This window comes from Protopterus annectens, chromosome 13.part0, assembly GCF_019279795.1.
Source record: "Protopterus annectens isolate FY-2018-M chromosome 13.part0, PAN1.0, whole genome shotgun sequence".
Taxonomy (NCBI): domain Eukaryota; kingdom Metazoa; phylum Chordata; order Ceratodontiformes; family Protopteridae; genus Protopterus; species Protopterus annectens.
The window spans coordinates 132,252,193-132,280,019 of NC_056747.1; the positions used below are offsets into that span (position 1 = coordinate 132,252,193).

General features: G+C 45.3%; 1 protein-coding gene across 2 annotated transcripts in view; it reads right to left on the reverse strand.

The window, feature by feature from the left end:
* LOC122817656 (scaffold attachment factor B2-like) overlaps window positions 1-27,827 on the reverse strand; it is a 1,188,489-nt gene that overhangs the window by 230,547 nt on the left and 930,115 nt on the right. For both annotated transcript variants that reach the window (XM_044090719.1, XM_044090720.1), the window contains exon 15: window positions 20,871-20,999. In XM_044090719.1, coding sequence (XP_043946654.1) covers window positions 20,871-20,999 — 129 coding nt within the window. The remainder of the gene's footprint in view (window positions 1-20,870; window positions 21,000-27,827) is intronic.

A 27,827-nucleotide genomic window follows, 5' to 3' on the forward strand; every position in this document is an offset into this window, starting at 1 on the left:
CCTAGCCCTGACTAGCATTCTGCCATGGCCCAGAATGATACCGCGGTACAAGGACAAAATGACCGACAAACAATTAGCTAAGCTTCTGGTGTCACTAGGATTCCGGACACTGGCTAAGGCTCTTGCTGCCCCTATAGTGCCTTTTTAAGCAAGGTTCAAATAACAAATTCACCACCATAACAGGAACAGACAAGCAAAAACTGAGGGTAATGCTACTCAATGCTAGAAGTCTAAATCTCAAAAGGGACTCACTCGAGGCACTCCTTAAAATGGAGAACATCGATATCTGTGCAGTGACTGAAACATGGTCCAAGGCTCAAGAGAGCACCCCTGCACTACCAGGCTATAAATCATATCACACTTTTCGGCCATGTAACATGGACCGAAACACCAAAGGCGGAGGTGTGTCCATATTCATTAAGGATATCAACATCTCCAGGCTAGTTGCTCAGCATAATACATCCAAGGTTATCAGAGTGCAACTAACTCTGGACAAAACTGCAATTCAAATTGTAGCTTGCTACTGATACCCCACCATACCCCAGGATTCCCACTCCTTTTCTTGATGTACTGGAAAATATTAGGGTTCAACCAAACACCCTAATAATGGGCGACTAACTACCTCACCATTAAATAGGAAAACTACTCGTGTACCAACTCCTTAGCTCAACGCTTTCTGGAATTCATAAACTCCAATGCCCTGGATCAACTTATCCACACCCCCACCAGGGGCAACAATATCCTAGACCTAGTCATTACCAACATGAGTGGCCGGTGTTCCACACCTGAAGTCAACTCCTCGTTGGTCCGATCAGACCATAAGCTAATCACTCTTGATATCCACATCCCGCCTCCACCACCCCATTAAGGAAACCACAGTAAAAACTTTCGCCAAAGCCAACTTCATGCTTAAAACAGAAGTGGTGAACTTCATGACACCCATGCAGATGGACAATACAGTTACAACTGCTGAATCCTACACAAATGCACTCTATAAGCACTTACACGAGTGCATGGATCGTGCTATCCCAAACAGAACCAAGACTCTATCCTCCAAAAAAGGAAGCCAATCTGGTGGTCCCCTACCATAAAAAAACTGTACAACAGAAGGAAGAAACTGTTGCAAAAGAATAAAATCCCATGAGTAGAGGAGCTCCGTGGTCAGCCTCAGTAAGAAGCTGAGATCCCTTATAAGATCCTTCAAAATTAGCTACAAAAATAAAATTGCCACTAATTCCAAGGACAACCACAAAGCATTCTATAGCTATGTCAAGAATCTCGATGGCAACACCCAGATCTGCTCTGAGTTACAGCACAAAGACATGAAAATTACAGAACCAACTGATATTGCCAACATCCTGGCAGATAGGTTCAGTGCTAACTTTGTCCCCTTCTCAACCCCTTAAAGGGCCCATATCTATACAGGAAGAATGCAAAGTCCCTGTAAACACAACTACGCAGGTAAAAGATGCACACTCTAAAGCCAAAAACACAGCATCCATGGGACTGGACAACATCCCAGGTTGCGTTTTACACGGACTTCAGAACGAACTGGCTCCCCACTTAAGCACCATGTTCAATAGCCTCGCATCAGGCTTTATGCCCACGGAATGGCGCACAGCAACAGTTATCCCACTCCACAAAGGGGGAGCCACCACTGATCCCGGGAACTATTGACCTATTAGCCTGACGAGCCTGGTCTGCAAGGCCATGGAACATATCATCACTGAACTCAAAGACATTGGTAACTTCCAAACTCTGGACCCCGCCCAGTTCGGGTTTGTGAAAGGCAGATCATGCCTCCTAAACCTGATCGACTTCTTTGAGGCAGTCACCAAAGCAGTAGATGAAGGTAAGGTGGTTCACACAGCCTATCTTGACCTCACCAAGACTTTCAACACCATCCCCCATTCTGGAATTACAGCTAAACTCACTAAACCAGGTATAAATCCCTACGTCACAAGGTGAGTTGCCAACTGGCTCATTGACAGAACCCACACTGTAAAAGCTGCAGACTCCAAATCTGACCTCAAAGCAGTGACAAGTGGAGTAAAACAGGGTTCCGTCCTGGGACCTCTCCTCTTTTGTATCTACTTCTCTGAAGTACACGCTAACACAGAAGGCCTCTGGCTAACGAAGTTCACAGATGACTGCTAACTAGGAGCTACAGACAAGTCCCCAAATGATGTGGACATCCTACAGAAGGGCCTTACTGAGACAGATGCTTGGTGTCAGAGCCATGGCCTCAAGCTCAATGCCAAAAAGTGCAGTGTCATCTCCTTTAGTAAAAACATTGTACCCATGAATTAATACATAGGCAGTAATTTACTTCACACCAAATGTGTGATAAGAGACCTTGGGGACCCAGGTGGACAGTAGTCTCTCTTATGATAGTCACATCGCCACAGTAGTCAGGAAGTCCTTCTACGTGGCGCACCTCATCATAAAAGGGTTTTCATCCAGGAAAAGAGAGGTCATAGTTCCCCTCTACTCAACACTCATTAGACCCATTATAGAGTACAACACCCCTTTTAGAATATACCTCACAAGACATCTGCAGCAGTTGGAAAGGCCACAGAAGTGCCTCAAACAAATGCCCTACACTGACCACCTCAATAAACTCCAGCTTTACTCTGTAGCATATCGCCTACTCCGAGGTGATCTCTGCCTAACATATAAAGCTATGTCAAACCCAGAGCTGTTGGACATGCTACACCTAAAGAAATCCCAATCCCTCAGAGCTACAAGCCCTAGGGACATAAACCTCGTCACCACAATAAACAGGACATACTGGAGGGACAGATTACTGTCCCAGAGACTTCCCATACTCTGGAACAGGCTACCCATCTATGTCAAGCAAAGTTCTTCATTAGCACTCAAGAAAAATCTTGATGAGTGGATGGGAAAAAGGAAACCTACCCCGGGGATCACTTCTGTGTCTCTGCTCAACAGTGGCACAGGAAAATAACTTTCTTAGGTGGCGTACACCAGGGAACCTTGTTGGCTAGGCTTACGTAGGCCCTTGGGCCAATAGCCTAGTACCTACCTATAAAAAGGCTACCAAAAGTCCAGACAAATCATAAGGTAGAGCTCACCAAACAGGCAAAGAAGTAAACTGATGACAGTGTTAGATCTGAAGTCTCAGGATTTGTCTAAAGTTCTTGTTGACATGGATCTTTAGGAACAACATTATCATTAAAATCCAATGGGAGGAATAATGAAGAGAAAAACTATAAAGCAAGCACAAGAAGTCTGCACATTAAGAGGAGAATGAGCTTTCATTAGGTCCAAAATCCATCTCCAGAGTCTTAGAATCAAAATAAAAACTTAACTCACCTTTCTGGTACCTCATCTTTCACCCCAGAAACAGCAACTTCTGAAAAAGGGGTGAGGCAAGATGCTGCTGCTCTTACACAACTGAAGGCATTTCTGTAAAGGATGACATTCTCAAACGCTCTCCTGCATCTACCTACTATACTTAAAGTCATCCAAAAAGGGCATCAATTTACCTCCAGGCAGAGGCATTTGCACAGGGTGAAGGCAGAAAGAATAGGCAAGGGGATGGTACAAGTCACAACTCTTCACAGGGAGTGGCACTGTCACTTTATATGCCTGCCTTTTTCTGCCCCTGGCTCTAGCTTAAATGTGCACTTTCAGTATGACTGTTTATTGTTTTTAGCTTTCTCTATGGATTTCCAGCCTAATTTTACAGAGAGAGAAATACCCCTGAAAAGTGGGCCTGGGAAAAGTACAGTTTTGTACCTACCATAAATGTAGATGTTAGAGTGTTCACCCTGCTGCAGTCATCACACTTGGGTTATCCTGCCGTCAGGCGGTCCCGCAGTCGGCCTGAGTTCCAAAGTCTTGGTCCGGCGTCGGTTGCTGTCACTTCTTCCCTGACATCAGTGCGCCAGGGGTATATAAGAGGCATCAGACACCCTTTTCTTCAGTTTTTCTTGCCCCATATATATATATATATATATATATATATATATATATATATATATATATATATATATATATATATATATATATATATAAAATAAAACAATACCTTCAGGCACAAGCAAATACACCACAGAGGTTGTATAGGATAGAGTGGTATAGATAAGTTCAGCTAGTTCAGAGGGGATGGAGGGAGGGTAACCTGGACTGCAGCAGGGTGAACACTAACATCTACATTTATGGTAATGCATAAAACTGTACTATGTTCGTGTTACCCTGCTGCAGTCATCACACTTGGGTTGAATCCCAAAGCTAAGGATGGGTGGTGGAGCTAAACAGGGTTAGAAGAAGCTAGTAGGCCCTGCAAAACTGCAGTGGCAAAACCAGCTCTAGTCTTAGAATATAGAGGTAAGTGATGGTGTTTGGTGAAGGTGTGCACTGAACTCCAAGTTGCAGCTTCCAGAATATCCTTGGTTGGCACTCTCCTGAGAAAGGCTGCTGATGTAGCTGTAAGCCCTGGTGGATTGGGACCTAATGTTAGCAGGTACCGGTTTCCCATGATGTGTGTAGCAGAAACGTATGCAATGCCCTATCCATTTAGAAATGGTCTGTTTTGAGATAGCTTTTCCTTGTGATCCTGCAGCATAGGCTACAAAGAGCTGGTCAGATTTTCTGAAAGCCTTAGTTTTATCCAAGTAGTAACGTAATTGCCTGTGAATGTCCAGAGAGTGCAGGAGTCTTTCTCCTTTGTTCTGGAGATTTGGGAAAAAGGTAGGCAAATGAATGGTTTGGTTTACGGCCACACTGGATACCACCTTTGGCATAAAGGAAGGGTTAAAGTTCGTAGAGAGACTCTGTCTTGATGAAAAATGAGGAAAGGCTCCACTGCCATTAGTGCCTGTAGCTCTGAGACTCTTCTAGCTGAGGTTATTGCTAGTAGCAGGGCAGTTTTCCAAGAAATAAATTTTAAATCAGCTGAAAAAGCTGGTTCAAAGGGCGGCAGTGAAAGCTTTTCCAGAACAAAGTTGAGATCCCAAGTAGGTGTTGGTGCTCTCCTGGGCGGTCTTATGTTCTTATCCCCTTCTGAGGTACTGTCTTAGGAGTGGATGTGAGAATAAAGGAGGATCCGTGTTGTAATGAGCTGAAATTGCTAACGCATGGATCTTAATAGATGAAAAGGAAAGTCCTTTGTGCAACATCTCAGTTAAATACTGTAGAATCTGAGGAATGTTTGGATCAAGGGGATTTTGGCCTTTAGCCTGGTTCCAGGCGCAAAATCTTTTCCATCTGTCTGAATAGGTTTTCCTGGTGCTGGGCCTCCTGGCCTCCAGAATGACATCCATAACAGCTTTGGATAGAGGTGTTCGCTGGTTGTTTAGGTAATTTGCCATGCAGCCAGGTTTAAAGTCTTGAGCTGGCTGTGTAGAATCGGATTGCCTCGCTGGGTGAGCAGGTGAGGAATTTGGGGTAAAAATCCATGGTGGGCCGTGGACCATGTTCCTTAGAACTGGATACCAATGCTGGCGTGGCCAGTCTGGTACAATGAGCATCATTTGTGGCCTCTCTAATCTGACTTTCAGCAGTACCTTTGCTAGAAGAGGCAATGGAGGAAAGGCATACACCGTTGATGTTTTCCAGCTGAATGAGAGGGCGTCCATTTTCCAAGCTTGTGGATGGAAGGTCCTTGTGCAAAATTTTTGAAGTTGGTAGTTTTGGGGGCTGGCAAACAGATCTATGTCTGGGCATCCCTATTTTTGAGCCATCGTTGCAAATAATTGTGGATCTAGTTTCCATTCGTGTGGATCAATGATGTTTCTGCTTAGGTCGTCTGCCAATGTGTTTTTCTTTCCTGGCAGGAATTGTGCTTGTAATTGAACCTGGTAAGACAGTGCTGTGTTCCACAAGGTCATTGCTTGCCTGCATAGAGGGTAGGAAAGTGTGCCCGCTTGCCTGCATAGAGGGTAGGAATATGTGCCCCCTTGCTTGTTTATGTACCACATTACTGTGGTATTGTCCATCTTTATTAGTTGTCCTGGGTGTAAGAGGTCCTTGAAAGCTGTTAGGGCATTCTGCACTGCTAGCATTTCTTTTTGATATGCAGATGCCTTTGATCTGTAGTCCCTTTGCCCTGAATGCACTGTCCTGCCATGTGTGCTCCCCAGGCATAGTCCGATGCATCTGTTGTCATAGTTTGCCTGGCTGTGGGTAAGGTGAAAGGCTGACCCTTGTTGATGTGACATGCCAGTGCCCACCATAGAAACTCCTGCTGAAGGCAGGGAATGAGTGGTATCATTGTTTCCAAGCTGTGGCTGTGCTGAGTCCATACGCTTTTCAGGTACCATTGTAATTTCCTCATATGCAGTTTTGCAAATGATATTAGTAGTATGCAAGATGCCATGAATCCCAAGGCCTGTAGAATTTTTCTTGCAGGGAGTTCTCTTTGTTGCCATTATTTTGAAATATTGCGTCAGCTGTTGTTGCTTGTCTGGCGTGAGATAAGCCATCTGGGCCGTTGTATTCAAGCTGGCACCCAGGAATATTGTGTTTTGTGAGGACACTAGTTTTGATTTTTCGTTTACTGTGTATCCTAGCAACTTAGGTGTTTGACAAATGCCAGATGTTTTAAAAGAATGTCCTTGCTTTCTGCTTGAATAAGGCAGTCGTCCAGGTATGGGTTTATTTGAATTCCTCTTTGTCTGCAGTATGCAATTACTGGTGCCAGGCATTTTGTGAAGACCCTGGGCGCAGCAGATAAGCCAAAGGGCAGTGCAGAGAATTGATAATGCGTTGAACCTGCAATGAAGCGGAGGTATCTTCTGCAATTTTATCTGATAGGGACATGCAGGTATGCCTCCTTGAGGTCCAATGTTACTAGCCAAGCATTCTTGCCCAGCATGGGAAGAAGCTGCTGTAGTATCAACATTTTGAATTTTGGAACATCCAGGTAAGTATTTAGAGAAGAAAGATCCAGAATGGGCCTCCAGGCTTTGTCCTTTCTGGGAACCAGAAAGAGTCTTGAGTAAAATCCTTGTCCTTGCTACTATTTTGGTACCCCTTGAATAGCTCTCATGTCCATGAGTGCTGCAATTTGCCTTTGAGCCACTTTAAGCTCATTGATTTGGTGGCAGATTTGAAATTCCTTTTAACCTTGGCAGAGTGTGAAAGTGGAACCTGTAACCTTGAGACACAATATTGAGAGAACCCATTTGTCTTTGGTGATTAAATGCCAATTATGACTGAAGTGTCAGTCCCCCCCCCCCCCCAAGGGAGCTGCCAAGAGAGAGATGTTTGGCAGCTGTAGTGGGAAGTCATTGGGTCTGTTTTTTATAAGGTTGAGGCCTGTCTTCCTCTTCTTTCTGGGTTGAAGTACCCCATTGTCGAGGCCAAGGCCTGTAAGTACCTTGTGGTTGTCCTCTGCCTCTTGGACATCTGTATCTGCCCCTTTGAGGTCTGTCAAACTGGAAAGGATCAATTCTTTTTCTTGGCCAATTTCTGTTAAATCGAGGAGGCTGAACCTGTATGAAATCCTTCAATGTTTGCATAGATTTTGCTTTATCCTCCATTTTCTTTACTACCTCTTCTGCCTTAACTCCAAATAAAACATCCTGCTGCGAGGGTGTACCCAATAACTTTACTTTAAAATGATCTGGTAAGGTCTGTTCTTTTAACCAAGCATGCCTTCTAATGACGGACCCTGTAACTGCTGCTCTACAGGAGGCCTCTAAGGAATCAAAATCACATTGCAAAGTATGTTTTCCCACTTGTTCAGCTGCATGCAATAAATCCTGCATTTCCTTATAGTTAAGAAGATCTGAATTTTGAAGCATTTTTTGTTTCAACTGAGACATCAAATATTGCTGATATTTAAGCATGCGAAACTGGCAATTTAGTGCTCTCATTGCTAAAGTTGCAGATGTCTATACTTTTTTCTCCCATCTGCCTAATACCCTGGAATCTCTATCAGAGGGGACTGGATTTTTTGCTGTAGAGGCCTTTACCCCTTCGGGACCCTGGGAAATGGTTTCAGGGTCAGCAACAGGGCTTTTATAAAGGAATTTGTGAGAGTCAGGGACACTGTAATATCTGTCTGGTTTAACTGGAGCTGGAGGTAAAAAATCAGGATTTAAATTGGATTCAGCATAAACATCATCCACAATGTCTAACACTGGCGGAATAGCAAGGGGTCTGTGTTGAGGTAATAAAAGGTAATCTCTGAGCCTTTTCTTGGATTCAGAGTAATCCTGGCTCTCCCAATGGAAATGCTCCCGCATGGTATGCAAGGTCTCCCCAAAGGAGTAGTCCTCTGGTGGAGAGGCTGAAGGAATGGATTCCTCAGCATCAGAATCTTCATAAGGGGTAAAGAGTATCCTAGGTCTGAGGATGAATCTGAGGAGATGGACACCTGGTGGGATGAGTCAGTCTGCATCCTGTCTAGGCCTTTTATCAGGAGGAGGGTGGGACCCCCTGATCAGAGTAATTAGGTCTTCGGCCATTTTGAGCATCTGTTTCTTAGGCATGGAGGCCTGTGCTGGTGAATGCTGAAGTTGTATCTTTGGTTTAGATTTAGCAGAAGATTTAATGGTTAACTGGGTAGGCCTGAAAACACCCGCTGAAGCTGCGGTTTGTTCAGCTACTCCGGAGCCCTCAAAAGGGTTAATTTCGGTAGGTCTCAAGACTGGTGTACCCGAAGGCCCAGCCATCTCCACGTGGGAGTCAAAGGCGGCCTGTGGTTCCAAAAAAAGCGGTAGTCAGGGGCTGTGAAGGTGCCTCGTTGAAATCTCAACTGTCTGTGTACATCCAGGAGGTGAAGAATCCTTTCCCCTTCATTGTTGGGAGAGAAGAAGAAAGTGAGCAGGTCAATAGACTAGTTTAATGACAAATCGTTGACCACCTTAGGCATGAAGGAGGGAGGGGTTAGTTGTGTCACCTTGTCATTGTGGAAAGAAGTGTAAGGAAGGGGGGGCAGGCCATTAAGGCCTGTAGTTCTGAAACCCTTCTGGCTGAAGTTATGGCCAGTAGCAGGATTGTTTTCCATGTACACATCTGAAGGGTAGCTGTCTCAGCAGGCTCAAATGGGTGCTGGGTTAGCTTTTTCAGAATGAAGTTCAGGTCCCAGGGTGGTGGGATGGGTATTCTTAGGAGGCCTAATGTGTAGAAAACGTACCATCAAATCTGGCTAGCTGGGGGGGGGGGGGGGTCTAGGGGTAGGGAGGCTGAGACTGCAAAGAGATGACCTTTAACTGAAGAATATGTTAGTCCACTTTTTATAAGCTAATACATGTAAGCTAGGCCTGGGGGTGGGGGTGGGGGGGCACCATTTTGAGAATCTTTACCATTTAGCTAGGTATGACTTTCTTGTGGTAGGTTTCCTGGCCTCCCTCAGGACTGAGTACGTCCTCTGAGTAGCGGTGCCAGAAGGGAATTAAAAGTTTATCAACCACAATCTCAGTGACAGCATCTGCAAGTGTGGGTGGATGAGAGTTCGCTTTGGTTATGACAGAAGGTCCACCTTGTGGGGTAACTTGTGGTGATTGCCCTTGGCTAGATTGTGAAGTAGGGGAAACCACTGCTGCCTTGGCCTTTTGGTTTGTGTCTCCTGATTTTCAGGAGGGCTTTTTGAATCAGTGGGAAGGGGAACAGGCATATAGAAACTCCTCCTTCCAAGAGATGCTGAAAGCGTCTACTCTCCAGGCTAGAAGGAAGTAGGTCATGGTGCAGAAGGTCTATAGTGGTCTGTTCTGGAGGGAGGCAAAGAGGTCTATTTGAGAAGCGCCCCACCGGTGGATTATATATATCCAGGAAGACTGTCCTTTCCAGCATCCATTCGTGTTGTGGGGAGGATGTCCTGCTCAGGTCTGCCCGTTTGTTGCACTGCGAGGGGATGTAGGATGCCTGCAGGGCCAGGTTGTAGTGAGAGGCTAGATCCCACATCCGCAATGCTAGTCTGCACAAGAGGTACGCCCTTGTTCATAACTGTGGTATTGTCTGCAACTATTAGGAGCACACCTGGTAAAAGCAGGGGGCTGAAGGTTTTCAGGGCCAGGAGAACTGCTGTCATTTCTCTCACAATGTGTTCAGCCCTCCAGTGAAGGGTGCCATGCTGCTTAAACCCTGTAAGTTGCCAAGGTGGCTCCCCATCCTGAGTCTGATGCATCTGCTTGCATTACCTGAGTTGGAAGTGAGGGCTAAAGGGTAAGGCCGGGATTGAGCTGTACTTGTTGAATCCACCAATGGACCTCTGCCTTTAGGCGGGGTAAGTGTGTGATTTCTAGTTCCAGGGGATGCTGGTGTTGGGACCAAATGTTTTATGGATACCACTGTAGCTTTCGCATAAGCAACCTGGCAAGTGAAAGCTTAGGGATGGTTGCAGCCATAAGACCCAGGGTCCTTAGGAATTGCCTTGCAGTGATTACATGAGTCTGCAGCAGCACTTTGAAATGGGAGGTCATGGACCTGCCTTTGTCTTGGGGGTAAGAAAAGCCTTCATTACGTCCGTCCTGATTCTGCAACCCAGAAATATCTAGTCTTGCTCTGGGGTTAGGGAAGACTTTGGGAAGTTGAGGGTAAACCTCAGATTTTGTAGGAGGTAAATGGTGAATAGCAGATGGGCAGGAAGGGTTTCTTTGCAGTCTGCCAGGATCAGGATGTCGTCTAGGTAGGGATAAACAGAAATACCCTGCATTTTCCAATGGGAGGTGCCATGCATTTTGTGAAGAGACTGGGGGCAGTGGACAGACCAAATGGCAAGGCAGTAAATTGAAAATGAGAGGAGAGTCCAGAGAAATGTAAATATTTTCTGTGTGAGGGTAGTATGGGAATGTGCAAGTAAGCCTCTTGGGTCCAATGAGGCCATGAAAGCCTTGGAAGGTATGAGAGGAAGGAGACCTGGGAGTGACAGCATTCTGAAGGTGGCAGATTTAGGAAGGGAAGGTCTAGAATAGGTCTCCATGGCCCATCCTTTTTGGGGACCAGGAACAATCGAGATTAGAAGCCTTTTCCTTCCTGTCCTGAGGAGACAGGTTCTATGGTACCCAAGTTCAGAAGGTCTGTCAGCACTCGTGGCAAAAGATGCCTTTTGATTTCTGGGGGGAGGCAATGCTTCTTAGGGGTGGCCTTTCTTTCCAGGAACGGAAGTATCCTTTTTGGATGATGGCCAAGACCCATCTGTCTGTGGTGATGGTTTCCCAAAAGGGCAGGCAGTGAGACACACGGGCAGAGAGGGGAAGGGGGGCAAGGCGGTCGCGCATTGTTGAGGTCTTCTCTGTCTTGAAAGAGCTACCTTGGGGGAGGCTGCGGGGCAAATGTCATGGAAGAGGTTGGTCTTCAGGTACCTCTTCTAGGCCTGGAAGAGGCAGATCCAGCAAGGGCTGGGTTACGGTCTGACAAAAGTGGCCTTAGCCAGGTAGTTCCTATAGTATTTGGGGATGGGTGACACCAATAAATGTTTGATGTCTTGCAATTTCTTACTCCTTTCTTGCAGGTTCTTGAACAGATAGTTTTCCAAAGAGGAAATTGGGGTCCAGGGGGGGGGCATCCACAATCTTAAAGTCCTCTGCTAGGTGCTGAAGTCTAAGCCAGGAATATCTCCTGAGAACAGAGGCAGATGTTGCAGAGCAAGCAGAAGCCTTTGCAGCATCATAGCTGCATCTGATAGTGTGTCTGGCTATTTGGGCAGCCAGAGAAAGTTTTGAAGAAATGTCAGCTTTAGTGGGGCAGTCAGGAGTACTGGCTACTAAGGTAACAGCTTGAGAGACCAGGTCCAAAGCAAATTTGGACATACGAGTTTAACAGTTGATGGCTCTAAAAGCCAAAGTGGAAGAGATGTAGACCTTCTTACCAATCCTATCCATACATTTGCTATCTTTGTCAGTGGGTAACAGTGAGACAGACTGAATGCAGCTAATAAAAGCGGTCTGGGCAATTACGGGCAGGTGACTGACAGTTTAGGTCTCAGATGCAGAGGTAAAAGCTTTCAAGTATGCAGGGATAACAGGTGGGATAGCAGAAGGTGAGGGGGATTCTACCTGTAACAGTTCAAAGTACCTTTTCTGGGTTTCAGACATTTGAGAGGTGTCCCATTTGAAATATTCTTTCATTTCTGGTGATAGTTTCACCAAAAGTAATATCCTCTGGAGGAGTCTCTCCCTCAACAGATTCTTCATATAAGAGTAGTACTCCTGAGGGGAAGCAATACGTGTGGTGTAACATATGGATTACTCAGAAGAGGAGTCATCAGTGTCTTGCTCTTCTTCCTGTCCTGAGAGGTTGGAAGGGGGAGAGAAGTAGAAGCAGGTCTAGGGCTTAGTGGTAGAGTTGAGGGAGATGAGGCTGAAGGCCTGAGGGCCATAAAGGCCTGCATCGAAGAGAAGTGAGGGACTGCCAGTCAGGTAGGCCTTCCTTAGTCATGGTCACATGTTTGGCCTTTTGTTTTCTTTTGGATGGAGTGGACTTCGGCGTAGGCCTGGAGTTGGATGCGGATATAACAGAAGTAGCTTCCAAAGGAGGGATCCCGGTTGGAGGCTCTAAGTCTGACTTCCCCTCGAACCCAATGGTAGTCAGGGTCTGGGCTGGCTCAGAGGACGTGCCAGTCATCTGCTACAAAACTGCTTCCCAAAGGTCACCGCTGAAGTAGACTCTTATGAGTACCCCTCAACTCCTAAATTGGAAGATGGCAGGGCATCCAGTAGCAGAGCAGCAGAGGAAGAGGGCCTAGGAAACTTGGCCTTTCTACGCGGAGGCTCGGTCGATGCCTCTGAGCTGGGATCCATCCTAAGGGCTAAAGTTTAAGTCATTGGTTCTGCAAATAAAGATTAAGGGCAGCCAGACGGCTGCCCAGGGTCATGCGTACAAATAATTGGCAAGTGGAGCAGGTGTTGTGGTCGTGTTTCCGGCCTAAGCAAAAAATGCAGCGGTCATGCGAGTCTTTATGGGGAAACTGGCACCCGCAGTGGCATTTACCCTTTTTTGCTGACATCGGCTATAGCTAGCTATAAAGTACAGTTTTGTACCTACCATAAACGTAGATGTCCGAACAGGATAGCATCTGCAGTCATAACAAATGGGTTGTCCTGTCGTCAGGCAGCCCTTCGGTCGGCCGGATTCCAAAGTCTGGGTCCGGCTTCGGCTGATGTCGCACTTCACCCGATGTCATCTCTGCTGGTCTTCGGGTATAAAGGCATCAGCCGACGCCATTTTCCTCAGTGTTTCTTGCCCCAGATGCCAGTTGCCCTCTTGGAAAGCTAAATTTTGGATAAATGCCAATGTTTCCAAAAAAGTAGAAGGCAAACACAACAAATAAGCATGTATGTACATATATACAAACAAATACACCATAAGAGACTCCCCCCTAGCTAGCTATTAGGAGGGTAAATACCCTAGGAGTACCACAGAGGGAAGGAGGAGGGTAATCCTGACTGCAGATGCTATCCTGTTCTGACATCTACATTTATGGTAGGTACAAAACTGTACTATGTCCTTCAAGGATGCATCTGCAGTCATAACAAATGGGTAGAATACCATAGCCAAACTAGGGGTGGAGGAAGAAAAAAAATTATGGTGTAGTTAGGATCCCTTGCAGTACAGCAGTGGCAAACCCTGCTCGGGATCTAGAGTGTAGAGGTAGATTATAATGCTTGGCAAATGTATGCACAGAGGTCCAAGTAGCCGCCTCAGTAATGTCCTTGGTTGCCACTCCTCGTAAGAAAGCTGTGGTAGTGGCTGTTGCCCTTGTAGAATGAGGTCTCATGTTCTGTGGAATTGGTTTTCCATGGTAGGAGTAACAGAATCTTATGCAATTTCCTATCCATTTAGAGACTGTCTGTTTGGAAATTGCTTTTCCTTCCCTTCCTGTTGCATAGGCTACTAAAAGCTGGTCAGTTTTTCTGTTACCTTTGGTTCTGTCCAGGTAGTAGCGTAACTGTCTATGTACATCCAAGGTATGCAGCAGTCTTTCCCCCTTGTTCTGTGGGTTGGGAAAGAAGGTAGGTAGGTGGATTGCCTGGTTTAAAGACACTCTGGATACCACCTTAGGCATAAATGTAGGATTAGTTCTCATGGACACCCTATCTTGATGGAAGATTAGGAAGGGTTGTACTGCCATTAAGGCCTGTAGTTCAAACCCTCCTTGCTGAAGTAATTGCCAGTAGGAAAGCAGTTTTCCATGATAGGTGTTGAAGATCTGCTGTTGCTGCTGGTTCAAATGGAGGGAGTGTTAATTATTCTAGCACAAAGTTCAAGTCCCATGCTGGCAATGGTGGTTTCCTAGGAGGTTTTACATTCTTGATCCCTCTGAGGAACTGCCTGAGTAGAGGATGCAAAAAGACAGGTGGATCGAAGCTGTACTCTGCTGAAATAGCTGATGCATGTATCTTGATGGAGGAATAGGACAGGCCTGTGTGTAGAAGCTCTGCCAAGTACTCCAGGATGTTAGCAATATCTATGTTCGACATCTTTTCCTCTTTCAGCACTCCAAATGACCTTTTCCATTTTCCTGCATAGTTCCTTCTTGTTGAAGGTCTGCGTGCTTCAAGGATAATGTCTTTAACCCTTTGGGATAGGTCTGGGTTAGATGCTGCTATGTGATGTTCCAAGCAGTCAGTTGCAAGGTTTTTAGGTTTGGGTGCATGATGTTGTAGTTGTTCTGAGTTAACATCAAAGGCATCAGGGGTATTGACCACATTCTCCCCCGAGACATGCTCCTCAGCAATGGATACCAGTGTTGTCTTGGCCAATTCGGAGCTATCAGGATTATCCTTGGGCATTCCTCTCTGATTTTCAGTAGTACCTTGTGCATCAAAGGAAGAGGTGGAAATGCATATGCTGTCAGGCCTTTCCAACTGAAGGATAGAGAGTCCACCTTCCATGCAAGTGGGTGGTATGTCCTTGTGCAAAATTTTTCAGCTGGTGATTGAGTGGGGATGCGAATAGGTCTATTTGTGGCATTCCCCATTTCTTTGTGATGGCCTTGAAGATGTCCGGGTGTAGCATCCATTTGTGAGCATCCGAGGTGGTTCTGCTTAACATGTCTGCTAGGGTGTTTTCTTTTCCGCACAAATATTGCCTGTAACTGGATGTTGTAGCTCAGAGCCATATTCCAAAGGTCCAGAGTCATTCTGCATAGTGGGTATGAATGAGTGCCTCCCTGTTTGTTGATGTACCACATGACTGTGGTGTTGTCTGTCCTTATCATTAAATGGCCTTCTTTGAGGAATGGTCTGAATTTCTGGATTGCTAGTTTTACTGCCAGCATTTCTTTTTGGTTTATGTGCAGGTGCAGCTGGTCTTGAGTCCACAATCCTTGTATGCATTTGTCCAACATGTGCGCCCCAGCCTAGGTCTGAGGCGCTGTTGTGATGGTTTGGCTTGCTTGAATGTTGTGGAAGGGTAAGCCTGGGTTTGACTGGCATGCTTGAGCCCACCATAGGAACTCCTGTTTCAGGCATGGGATTAGTGGGATTTCGGTTTCTAAGCTGTGCTTGTGTTGAGACCATAAATTCTTTAGGTACCACTGTAGCTTTCTCATATGCAGTCTGGCATGTGGGACCAAGATTATGCATGATGCCATGAAGCCCAAGGCCTGCAGTACTTTTCTTGCTGTTAGTTTGTTCTGCTTTGTTAATGCCAAGAAGTAAAGAGGGAGTTGTTTTTGTTTTTCTGCCGTTAGTAATGCCATTTGTTTTACTGTGTCCAATTCCGCACCCAAGAATGTTCTTGTTTGGGATGGTATCAGTCTTGACTTTTGTAAATTGACTGTGTATCCCAGGGCTTGTAGTAAGCAAATGACTCTTTGTAAATCTGTTGTCAGCTTGCTTTTGTTGTCCGCTTGTAACAGGCAGTCGCCCAGGTATGGATAAATTTGGATTCCCTGTAGCCTGCAGTGAGCGATTACTGATGCCAGGCATTTTGTGAATACTCTGGGCAGTAGATAAGCCAAAGGGCAATGCTGAGAATTGATAATGCTCTGATCCTGCAAGAAATCTGAGGTATCTTCTGCAATTTGGTCGTATGGGGACGTGCAGGTATGCCTCCTTGAGATCTACAGTTACCAGCCAACACTCCTTGCCCAGCATGGGAAGAAGTTGCTGTAGGGTCAGCATTTTGAATTTTGGGACAATGATGTATGTGTTTAAGATGGACAGGTCGAGAATAGGTCTCCAACTTTTCTCTTTCCTTGGTACTAGGAAGAGTCTGGAGTAGAATCCTTTGCCCTGTTCTGTTATAGGTACTCTTTCCACACTTCTCATCTTTGTTAATTCCGCTATCTGCTTTAGAGCTTCTGTTTTTTGATTTGGAGGTAGGTTTGGCATTCCTCTTTTTACTGGTAAGGTGTGGAAGTGGAACCTGTAGCCTTGGTCTATGGTTTGCAAAATCCACTTGTCTTTTGGGATATAGTGCCAATTTTTTGAAAATATGGCTAACTTTCCGCCTAAAGGTGCTGCTATTTGTTCCCTGGTAGGCGGTGTCAGAGCAAAGTCACTGTGATTGTCCTGTTGTAGTGGCAGTGGTTGTGTCTGTGCCTCGGTTATTGCCATGCCACTGTCGTCCTCTGTAGGCACCTCCTCTGGATTGATTTCTGCGTCTATTCCTGCCTCTGAGATTTTGAGGAGTCTGGAAAGGACCAATTTTTGGCAGGCCAGTTCCTGCTAAACCTTGGGGGCTGAACCTGTAAGAAATCCTTAACTGTTTGTACAGATTTTGCCTTCTCTTCCATTTTCTTCATTACTTGCTGAGCAGGTGTACCAAATAGACTGGTCTTATCCATAGGAGCATCTAACAGCTTTGCTTTAACATGATCCGGCAAGGCCTGTTCTTTCAACCATGCATGCCTTCTTATCACTGTGCCAGTCATGGCTGATCTAAATGAAGCCTCCAGTGCATCATAGCCACATTTTAAAGAATGGTTACTAACCTGTTGGATGTTATTTACCATTTCTAAAACATATTTCTTATCTAAGGAGTCATCAGAGGACAGCTTCTTAGTTAACTGATCAAGCATAAACTCTTGGTATTGGATCATATGAAACTGACAGTTTAAAGCTCTAGCTGAGAGAGTAGCAGAGGTGTAAACTTTTTCCCCATCTCTAAGGACCTGGATTCCCTTTCAGAAGGAATAGGGTTTTTTGCTGAGGTCGAGGCTACTGCCTTAGGCCCCTGGGATATAGTCTCAGGATCTGCAAGTGGGGCCTTGTATAGGTGGTGATGAGTGTCTGGCACCCTGTAAAATCTATCTGGTTTGGCAGGGGCTGGAGGTAAAGTATCAGGAGTGGTGCAAACATCATTAAATGCATCATCCACAACAGGCAGTACTGGAGGTATAGCTAAGGGCCTATGTTGTGGTAAGTGCAGAAATGTCCTAAGCCTTTTTCTTGAATCTGAGAAATCTTGTCCCTGCCATTGGAATTGTTCTCTCATGGCATGTAAGGTTTCCCCAAAGGAAAATTCCTCTGGTGGAGAGGAAGATGGAATGGATTCTTCAGCATCTGAATCTTCATAAGTAGAAAAAGGAGCCTCTGGCTGGTCTGTAATGTCTGAGTCATCCGCAGAATCATCAGAGGACACTGGCTCGGGGCTCTGCCCTAGATCTCTTTCTGGGGCTGAGAGGCCCTGTCTGGGTGAGATTGGGATCCTCTAATTAAGGATATTAAATCCTCTGCCAGAGTAAGCATTTGTGAACTAGAAGTGGGCCTGTGTGAAGGGGGCTTAGCAGGCACTGATTTAACAGTTTTGGCTGCTTTAGCCCTGGCAAAGGCCTTAATAGACATGGCTGCAGGAGGCCTAGCAGCACCACGTGCTGGGGTAGAGACATCCAAAGGGATGGTGTCTGACAAATCACTAGGAACCACAATTGTAGGCAAAACTTCTGAGGCCGATTCAACTAAGGTAGCAGGAGCCTCAGTAGTAGTCATGGATTCGGCTGAAGATTGACCGGCTTTCTCGGTTTCGGCCGAAACAGAGACACTTGCGGCTTGCTTAACCGTGGTTTCGGCCGAAACCGCGGATCGCGAGTGTCTGTCTTTCTTTGCGTTTTTTAACAATTTGGGTAGTCGGAGGATCCGACGGCATAATGTACGCAAAATCTGAGCCGAAAAACTGTTCAGCAAACTCCGACCGACGCCTAAGCGTTAGTCGGTTGAAGGAAGCACAGGCCGAACAGGCTGCTACGTCGTGGTCTGGGCCTAAGCAAGGCAGGCAGTAAGAGTGGAAATCTTTATGAGGTATTTGTTTCCCACAAGTTAAACAGTTATTGACTTTTTCTGACATCGGCTGAGGCAAGAAAGAGTCCCCAACGGGGTACTTAGCTTTTAGAAGTCTTCGAAGTAGTATTCGGTAGTAGTAATCTCTGGATCTGACCGACCGGCACTTGCGAACAGCTTCTGCTTCGGGCGCCACGCGGCAAGAAAGACTGAGGAAAATGGCGTCGGCTGATGCCTTTATACCAGAAGACCAGCAGAGATGACGTCAGGTGAAGTGCGACATCAGCCGAAGCCGGACTCAGACTTTGGAATCCGGCCGACCGAAGGGCTGCCTGACGACAGGACAACCCATTTGTTATGACTGCAGATGCATCCTTGAAGGACATCAAACCAACCTTAATAAGACAACAGAAGAAAAAACCCAACGGGGTACTTAGCTGTTTAGATGTTTGGGTTGAAGGAGTGAAGCAAACGATGCATCGGTCTGCAGCTGAAAAGTTCTGAGGTCCGTGCATGCAGACGTCACATTTAAGGACCTTGGTTTATGGCCCTATGTGTGACGTCCCACACAGCTAATAAGCCAAGCTGAAGCTTTTGTATAGGAGCCGATGTACCTGAGCCTGAGGCAGAAAATCCCACAATAAGAATACTCTAACATAGGAATAGAAGGACATCTATCTGTTCTTGAGATAATTCTTGCTTCTCAGATGTGAAGGAGATCTCCAAATGAGGTGGTGAGGATGAAGGAGAGGGTGTCATAGTTCAGTACCGGAGTGGAGACATTTGGTTAAAATAAACCACTTCTTCCACCAGAGTCTGTGATATCAGAGACCCTTTGAGGAGAAGGCTCCACTTATCTTTTCATTGAGAGCACATCTGACACTGCTTTCTTCAGAAACTGGCAGTCTAAATTTCAGAAACATCAATAAAATAATGGCCAAACTGAGTTCTTAAGGAGCCTAGCCAGGCTGACAAACTGTTTAAAGTCAGTTTAGGCTTAAGAGTCTTGGGCCTATGCTTGGGACTACAGTATGCCTGAGATGCCTTGGTAAGGAAAAGGAAGCCAAAGAACTCAATCCAGATGCCCTCACCCTCTTACTTTACACAGTGGAAATGCAGCCCTTGCCTGGGCAAACAATAATGCAAACGTCAGATTTACAAAGCATGGGGGGAAATTCCATGAATAATTTAAGGGGTCAAGGCTTGTGAGGAAGTCCTAACCGCCAATGGCATGGCAGCCTCTTTAGGGTCACCTGTAACCTCAGCAAAGCCAGGCACAAGAAACAGTGGTAGTGAAGACAACGCATCTCTAGGTGTCTACCAGCCTAGGGGGGTCTGTTACACTCTGATGCAAGTGTTGTCAGCCTTACATATCCTTTCTCCTTCAGATGACTCCCAGGAGACCCATGTTTCTTCTACAGAAAGCTGCGAGTATGAAGTGACATACAACGTGGCAAATGCAGACCAGATGTATTCCCCCTTCGAAAAATCTCTTTCTGTTCCCAAGACTACTAACCTTAGAGTCATACCTCAACAAATAGCACTGGTAAAGTATAATAGTAGTAAGCAAAGACACTCATCTGACAACTCTGGAAGCAGGTCAATTCACTGGACAAATTAACACAAATGGAAACTCAGGGTGCTCGTGTGAAATGCAGCAAGAAAGACCTGAAAAGCTACGCCAGTAACCTTATGCCAGTAATAACTTTACTTCTGTGTAGAAGGGAGCCTTTCACACCAGGGATGGGGGACATGAGAACTTCTGGGAGCTGGGCTGCCCATAGTCTTTTGCAGACGGGAAAACCAAGAGTCTGAGTATTGCAACTGCATTATGAAAAAAAATTTAAATTACTAGCTCTAACTTTTGAATGGTCTCTTGAGAAAAAGACCACTCCTTACATTAAGTAATTCTCACCAGAAAGATAAGGCAGTAATAGAAAAAATAGTTTGGCGGAAATCTGTTTAACATAAGAACACCTGTTAAAACCTTCAGAAACAGACAGCATGTACTCAAATTTCACAAAATCTTGTATTACAGTTAGCACTGGTCTTAAGAAAGTCTTATGCAAAACACATTTTGGAAAAAAAACAAAGATACTCCAAAACTTGTACATGTGAAATAAGAACTGCTGGGAGAATGGGGAGAAGGCAATGCATACTGTGAACATACACAGTTCTAGAAAACAGGCCTGATGAGCAGACACACCCCTGAAGTGAATTCCCAATCATTAAGGATGTTACTTCGGCAGTTCCCCATCACTAACAAAACCTAGCCTACCCCCTCCTTCAAGGTGTAGGGCACCAACACTGAATGTTAGATTACCAGAACTTTTTTTTTTTTTGTCTTCTGCTACCTCAAACCAAAATCCAAGTAGTGTACTATTCATTTTTAATAAGCACTAACTTTATCCTCATACTCAATTTTTTCAATATACCAAGTCCCAGCTAAAGATGCTAAGAAAAGCTAAACTCTAACACCAGCACCCACTATTAAAAAAAAATTACACAGAGCACCTGGCCCAATCTCATAGTAGGAAGAGGCAAAACCACATTTTCAAATATTAGTACTTGACAATATAGGACTAGGCAAACTACATACGAGGCTGTGCCTCAAAATAAGAGATGGCTAGATATGTACATTTTAAACACCAAGGTATTTTACAAAAGCAGATCAGAAAGAACGAAAAAATGAATAAAATGTACGGAATCTTCTCTTCTCATGTGTTAACTGACCTTTCTGTAGTACGGTCCCTATGGTCAAAATCACTAAAGCGTTCAGGACGGCTGAACTCTGTTGAGCCATGGCTGTAACGGTCATCCATGGCCATACGCTTAGCCTCTGGCCAATAAGTTTCCTCCCTCCTGGAATAAAGATTTTTTTTCACTTTAATAGCATAAAAACAAAACCTACCTTCAGTAACAGAAAAAAATCATTTTCTATATCCACATAAAATGAAAGCTTCTGCAATCAGACGTCATCAAAAGTCAATGAAAACAAAAAGTGGAAATGCCAGTTTTTCAAAATTTCTGAAGAAAAAAATACTTATGTACTTACCACAACTGTGTTTCATTATTCATCACATCTGGGTCTTGGATCCAATGTCAGATACAGTCCGGAACTTTAAAGAGCAGATTCAAGGCTCGAACTCCTCCAACTCCCAAAATCCTTTTCTACCTTCAAACCCTCAGATCGAATTTGCTGACCAAGAACAGAAAAATGCCAGGGCACCTGACTAACCAACTGGACTTCGGCAACAGTACCATTAGAACCACGAGAGGTGGTAGCGCAAGGGCCCAAAAAGTACAGTTATGTACGCTTACCATAAATGTAGACGCTAGAGTGTATTCACTGTTGCAGGCATCACACTTGGGTTATCTGCCTGCAGGTAGCCACCTGTCGGCCCGAATATCAGACTTAGTATTTCTGCGTCGGTTGCTGTCGCTCCAGGACTGACGTCAGGTAGTCAGGGGTATAAAACTAGGCAGCCGATGCCATTACATCAGTTTTTCTTGCATCAAATGTCAGTAAGCCCCCCAAATAAGGAGCTAAGCTATGGTGGGAAAATCACCACCAGCAAACAGTAAATACCACTATCCCTTGTAAGGGGTGAGTAATAGACACAGAGAGGAGGGAGAGAATGAAAGAAGGGGGCTGGAGGGAGGGAAATCAGGACTGCAACAGTGAATACACTCGAACATCTACATTTATGGTAAGTGTACACAACTCTATTATGTTCGTGTTTTACTGTTGCAGTCATCACACTTGGGTTGATTCCCAAAGCTGAAGAAAGGGTGGAGGCAGTCAAGAAGAGTTATACGACCTGCAGGACTGCTGAAAACCTGCCCTGGATTTGGAAAAGAGAGGCAGATGGTAATGCTTGATGAAGGTGTGCAAGGAACTCCAGGTAGCAGCTTCCAGAATATCCCTAGTAGGGACTACCCTGAGGAATGCTGTAGAGGTAGAAGTTGCCCTTGTGGAATTGTGCTTGACCCCCTGAGGGGTTGGTTTACCATGGTGTTTGTAGCAGAAATAGATACTGTATGCTATCCACTTGGAAATTTTGTTTTGAAATGGCCTTGCCCTCTGCCACTGGTGCAAAAAATACAGTTTTGTACTTACCATAAATGTAGATGTTCGAGTGTATACACTGCTGCAGTCATTACACTTGGGTTATCCTGCCGTCAGGCGGTTCCCCAGTCGGCCTGAGTTCCAAATTCTTGGTCCGGCGTTGGTTCCTGTCGCCTCTTCCCTGACGTCAGTGCGGCAGGGGTATATAAGATGCAGCAGACGCCATTTTCTTCAGTTTTTCTTGCCCGAGATGTCAGGTGCCCTCAAATGAATAGGAAAATCAAATTGCTAGTAAAACATAGATAGGAAAAGCAAACAAGTTTTAGTTACCAGCAAATACTCCCCACAGGCAGTAAAGGGTAGAAGATATAGGTACATACCAGCATGTAAGAGGGGAAGGAGGAAGGGTAACCTGGACTGCAGCAGTGTATACACTCTAACATCTACATTTATGGTAGTTCCAAAACTGCACTATGTTCATCGTGGTACACTGCTGCAGTCATTACACTTGGGTAGAATCCCAAAGCTGAGGTAGGGTGGCTGGTTCTATAAAGCATTAGGTGTGGCTATAAGGCCCTGCAGCACAGCAGTGGCGAAGCCAGCTCTGGATTTAGAGTATAAAGGCAGATGGTAATGCTTGGTGAAGGTATGCACAGAACTCCATGTTGCTGCTTCCAAAATGTCCTTGTTAGGCACTCCTCTGAGGTAGGCAGTTGAAGTGGCTGTTGCCCTGGTGGAGTGAGATCTAATGTTGCTAGGTATAGGTTTCCCATGGTGTTTGTAGCAGAAACGTATGCAATGTCCTATCCATTTTGAAATGGTCTGTTTTGAAATGGCTTTTCCCTGTGCTCCTGCAGCATATGCTACTAGTAATTGCTCAGATTTTCTGAAAGCTTTGGTTTTGTCCAAGTAGAAGCGTAACTGTCTGTGAATGTCCAAAGAATGCAGTAATCTCTCCCCTTTATTCTGTGGTTTTGGATAAAAAGTTGGCAAGTGAATAGTTTGGTTTAGCGCCACACTTGAAACCACCTTTGGCATAAACGTAGGGTTAGTTCTTAAGGACACCCTGTCCTGGTGGAAAATGAGCAAAGTTTCCACTGCCATTAGTGCCTGTAATTCTGAAACTCTTCGAGCTGATGTTATTGCCAGGAGCAGAGCAGTTTTCCAAGAAATATTTTAATTCCGCTGTGTTAGCTGGCCTAATTTTTCCAAAAGAAAGTTGAGGTCCCAAGTTGGAGTAGGTGCTCTACAGGGCGGTCTTATGTTTTTAGCCCCTCTGAGGTACTGTTTTAGGGATTAGAGAAAATTGGAGGATCCGTGTTGTAATGAGCAGATATGGCAGAGGAGTGGATATTGACGGATGAAAAAAAAAAAGGCCTTTGTCCAGCATCTCAGTTAAATATTGTAGAATCTGAGTAATGTTTGGGACAAGAGGGTCAAGGTTGTGAGCCTGGTTCCAGGCACAGAATTCTCTTCCATTTATCCGAATAGGCTTTCCTGGTACTAGGCCTTCTGGCCTCCAGAATGACATCCATAACAGTTTTGGAGAGAGGCATTGCTTGCTTGACTAAGGAATTTTCCATGCAGCTAGGTTTAAGGTCTTTAGCCGACTGTGAAGTATTTGGTTGTTGTGTTGAGTCAGCAGATGTGGGATTTGAGGCAATATCCAGGGTGGTTCTTGTGCTAAATTCTTTTAGACTGGGTACCAGTGCTGGGGTGGCCAGTCTGGTGCAATCAGGATCATCTTTGGCTCTTCTTGCCTGGCTTTTATGAGAACCTTTGGAAGGAGAGGTAGTGGAGGGAAAGCGTATACTTGTAGGTTTTTCCATCTGAATGAGAGGGCATCCACTTTCCATGCTTGTGGATGGTAACTCCTTGAGCAGAATTTCTGTAGCTGGCAGTTCATTGGGGATGCAAACAGATCTATGTCCAGGCTCCACCATTTGTGTTATCATTCTGAATACTTGTGGATTCAATTCCCATTCGTGGGGATCCATGATGTTTCTGCTTAAGTCGTCTGCCAGTGTGTTTTTCTCTCCTGGCAGGAATTGTGCTTGCAGATGAACTCGATAGTTTAGAGCTGTTCCCCACAAGGTCATAGCTTGTCTGCAGAGAGGGTAGGAGTGACTGCCCCCTTGCTTGTTTATGTACCACATAACTGTGGTGTTGTCCGTTTTTAGTAATAGTTGTCCTGGATGCAGCAGGTCCTTGAAAGCTATAAGGGCATTCTGTACAGCTAGCATCTCTTTCTGATTGATGTGAAGATGCCTTTGTTCTGCGGGCCACTTGCCCTGAATACATTTTCCTGCCATGTGTGCTCCCCAGGCGTAATCCGATGCATCTGTTGCCAGTGTTTGCCTGGCTGTGGGTTGAGTAAAAGGCTGTCCCTTGAGGCGACAAGCTTGAGCCCACCATCGAAACTCCTGTTGAAGGCAAGGAATTAGTGGCATAACTGTTTCCAAACTTTGACAGTGCTGAGACCATACACTCTTTAGGTACCATTGTAGTTTCTTCATATGCAGTCTGGCATATGGAATTAGTAGTATGCAAGATGCCATGTAACCCAAGGCCTGCACAATTTTTCTTGCAGGGATTTGGGTTTTTGTTGCCATCCATTCAAAGTATTGAGTCAGTTGCCCTTTGCTTGTCTGGCGTGAGACAAGCTATCTGGGCCGTTGTGTTCAAGCTGGCACCCAGGAATATTATCTCTTGTGAGGACACTAGTTTTGATTTATTTTCGTTTACTGTGTACCCCAGGCAACTTAACTGCTTTACAAATGCCAGATGCACTAGAAGAATGTCCTTGCTCTCTGCTTGAATCAGGCAGTCGTCTAGGTATGGATAAATTTGAATTCCTTTCTGTCTGCAAAATGCAATTACTGGTACCAGGCAATTTGTGAAGACCTTGGGCACAGTAGATAAGCCAAAGGGCAGTGCAGAGAACTTATAGTGCATTGAGCCTGCTATGAATCTGAGGTATCTTCTGCAGTTTTGTCTGATAGGGACATGCAGGTATGCCTCCTTGAGGTCCAAAGTCACGAGCCAAGCTTTCTTGCCCAGCATGGGAAGAAGCTGCTGTAGTGTCAACATTTTGAATTTCGGAGCATCCAGGTAAGTGTTTAGAGAAGAAAGATCCAGAATGGGCCTCCAGGCTTTGTCCTTTCTGGGAACCAGAAAGAGTCTTGAATAAAATCCTTGTCCTTGCTCTTGTGGTGGTACCTCTTGAATAGCTCTCATTTCCATGAGTGCTGTAATTTGTTTTTGAGCCTCTGCAGAGTGTGAAAGTGGAACCTGTAACCTTGAGATACAATGTTGAGAACCCAATTTGTCTTTGGTGATCCAATGCCAATTGTGATAGAAAAGTGCTAGTTTTCCTCCCAAGGGAGCTGCCAAGAGACAGTTGTTTGGCAGCTGTAATGGAAAGTCATTGAAGCTGCTTTTTATATGGTTGGGGCCGGTCTTCCCCTTCTTTCTGGCCTGGTGCACCCCATTGTCGAGGCCTGTAAGGACCTTGTGGTTGACCTCTACCTCTGGGATGTCTGTATCTGCCCCTTTGAGGTGTGTCTGTAGCCGGAAAGGACCAATTCTTTGTTGGCCAATTTCTTCTAAATCTTGGTGGCTGAACCTGTAAGAAATCCTTTACCGTTTGTACAGATTTTGCCTTATCCTCCATTTTCTTTAATACCTCTTCTGCCTTCACTCCAACACATCCTGCTATAAAGGTGCATCCAATAATTTTACTTTTACATGATCTGGTAACGTATGTTCTTTTAACCAAGCATGCCTTATAATGACAGAGCCTGTAACTGCTGCTCTACAGGAGGCATCTAAAGAATCAAAACCACATTGCAAAGTATGCTTTCCCACTTGTTCAGCAGCATGCAATAAACCCTGCATTTCTTTAAAATTAGGAGGATCTGAATCTGGAAGCATTTTTTGTTTTAACTGAGACATCAAAAATTGCTGATATTTTAGCATGTGAAACTGGCAATTTAAGGCTCTCATTGCTAAGGTTGCAGACGTATATACTTTCTTTCCCCATCTGTCTAATGCTCTGGAATCTGTCGGAGGGGACCGGATTTTTTGCTGATGAGGCCTTAATCCCTTTGGGTCACTGAGAAATAAATAGTTTCAGGGTCAGCAACAGGGCTTTTATACAGAAATTTGAGAGAGTCAGGGACTCTGTATTATCTGTCAGATTTAACTGGGGCTGGAGGTAAGGAGTCAGGATTTAGGCTGGATTCAGTATACACATCATCCACAATGTCTAACACTGGCGGAATAGCAAGGGGTCTGTGTTGAGGTAATAAAAGGACGTTTGAGCCTTTTCTTGGATTCAGAGTAATCCTGGCCTTCCCAATGGAAATGCTCCCTCATGGTATGTAAGGTTTCCCCAAAGGAGTAGTCCTCGGGCGGGCAGGCTGATGGAATGGATTCCACAGCATCAGAGTCCTCATAAGGGGGTAAAGAATATCCTAGGTCTGAGGATGAATCTGAAGAAACGGACACATGGTCTGAGGAGTCATAGTCTGCATCCTGTCTGGGCCTTTTATCAGGAGGGGGATGGGACCCCCTGATCAGAGTGATTAGGTCTTCTGCCATTTTGAGCATTTGTTTCATAGGCATGGAGGCCTGTCCTGGAGAATGATGTACTTGTTTCTTTGACTTTAAAGGAGGCTTAGACTTAACAGAAGGTTTAATGCTTAACTGAGTAGGTCTGAAGACACCCTCTGTAGCGGTGGGTTGCTCAGCTACTCCGGATCCCTCTGAAAGGTTAGTCTCGGTAGGCTGAAGAACTTGTGCGTCCGAAGGCCCAGCCATATCCACGTGGACGTCAGAGGCGGCTTGTGGTTCTACAGAAGCAGAAGTCAGGGGCTGCGGAGGCGCCTCGCTGAAAACTGGAGACTGGCCTAGAAGAGGTTTTGTCGTCAGTTTTGGGCTTCGGATGCCTATCCTTGTCTTTGCACTTTTTGTGTATTCTGGTCTTCGGAAGTTCCGACGGCATGGTATAATTGAATTTTCTACCAAAATAAAGTCAGGCAAAATCAAACAGACGTTTAATAGTGCGCTTGTTAAACCTAGCACAAAACCGACAACCAGTAACGTCGTGGTCAGGGCCTAGGCATGGGATACAATAGGAATGGAAATCCTTATGAGTTATTTGCTTCCCACAAGAAATACAGTTATTAACTTACTGACATCGGTCTGAAGCAAGAAAAAGTTTCTCCAACGGGGTACTTAGCTTTGTAGAAGACTTCGGTTCTGGATTTGGAATGAAAATCTCAGGAGACAGCCGACCGGCACCTCCGAACTGCTTATGCTTCGGGCACCGTGCGGCAAGAAAGACTTTAGAAAATGGCGTTAGCTGCATCTTATATACCCCTGTCGCACCGACGTCAGGGAGGAGGCGACAGCAACAGACACTGGACCAAGACTTTGGAACTCAGGCTGACTGGGGAACCACCTGACGGCAGGATAACCCAAGTGTAATGACTGCAGCAGTGTAACACGATGAACATCTGGGTTTTTGTGGCCACTTGTTTGAAGTAAGCTGTCAAATTAATCCGTTTCTCTAGCATGAGGAAAGCAGTCTAGAAAGTTGTATTCAAGCTTGCTCCCGG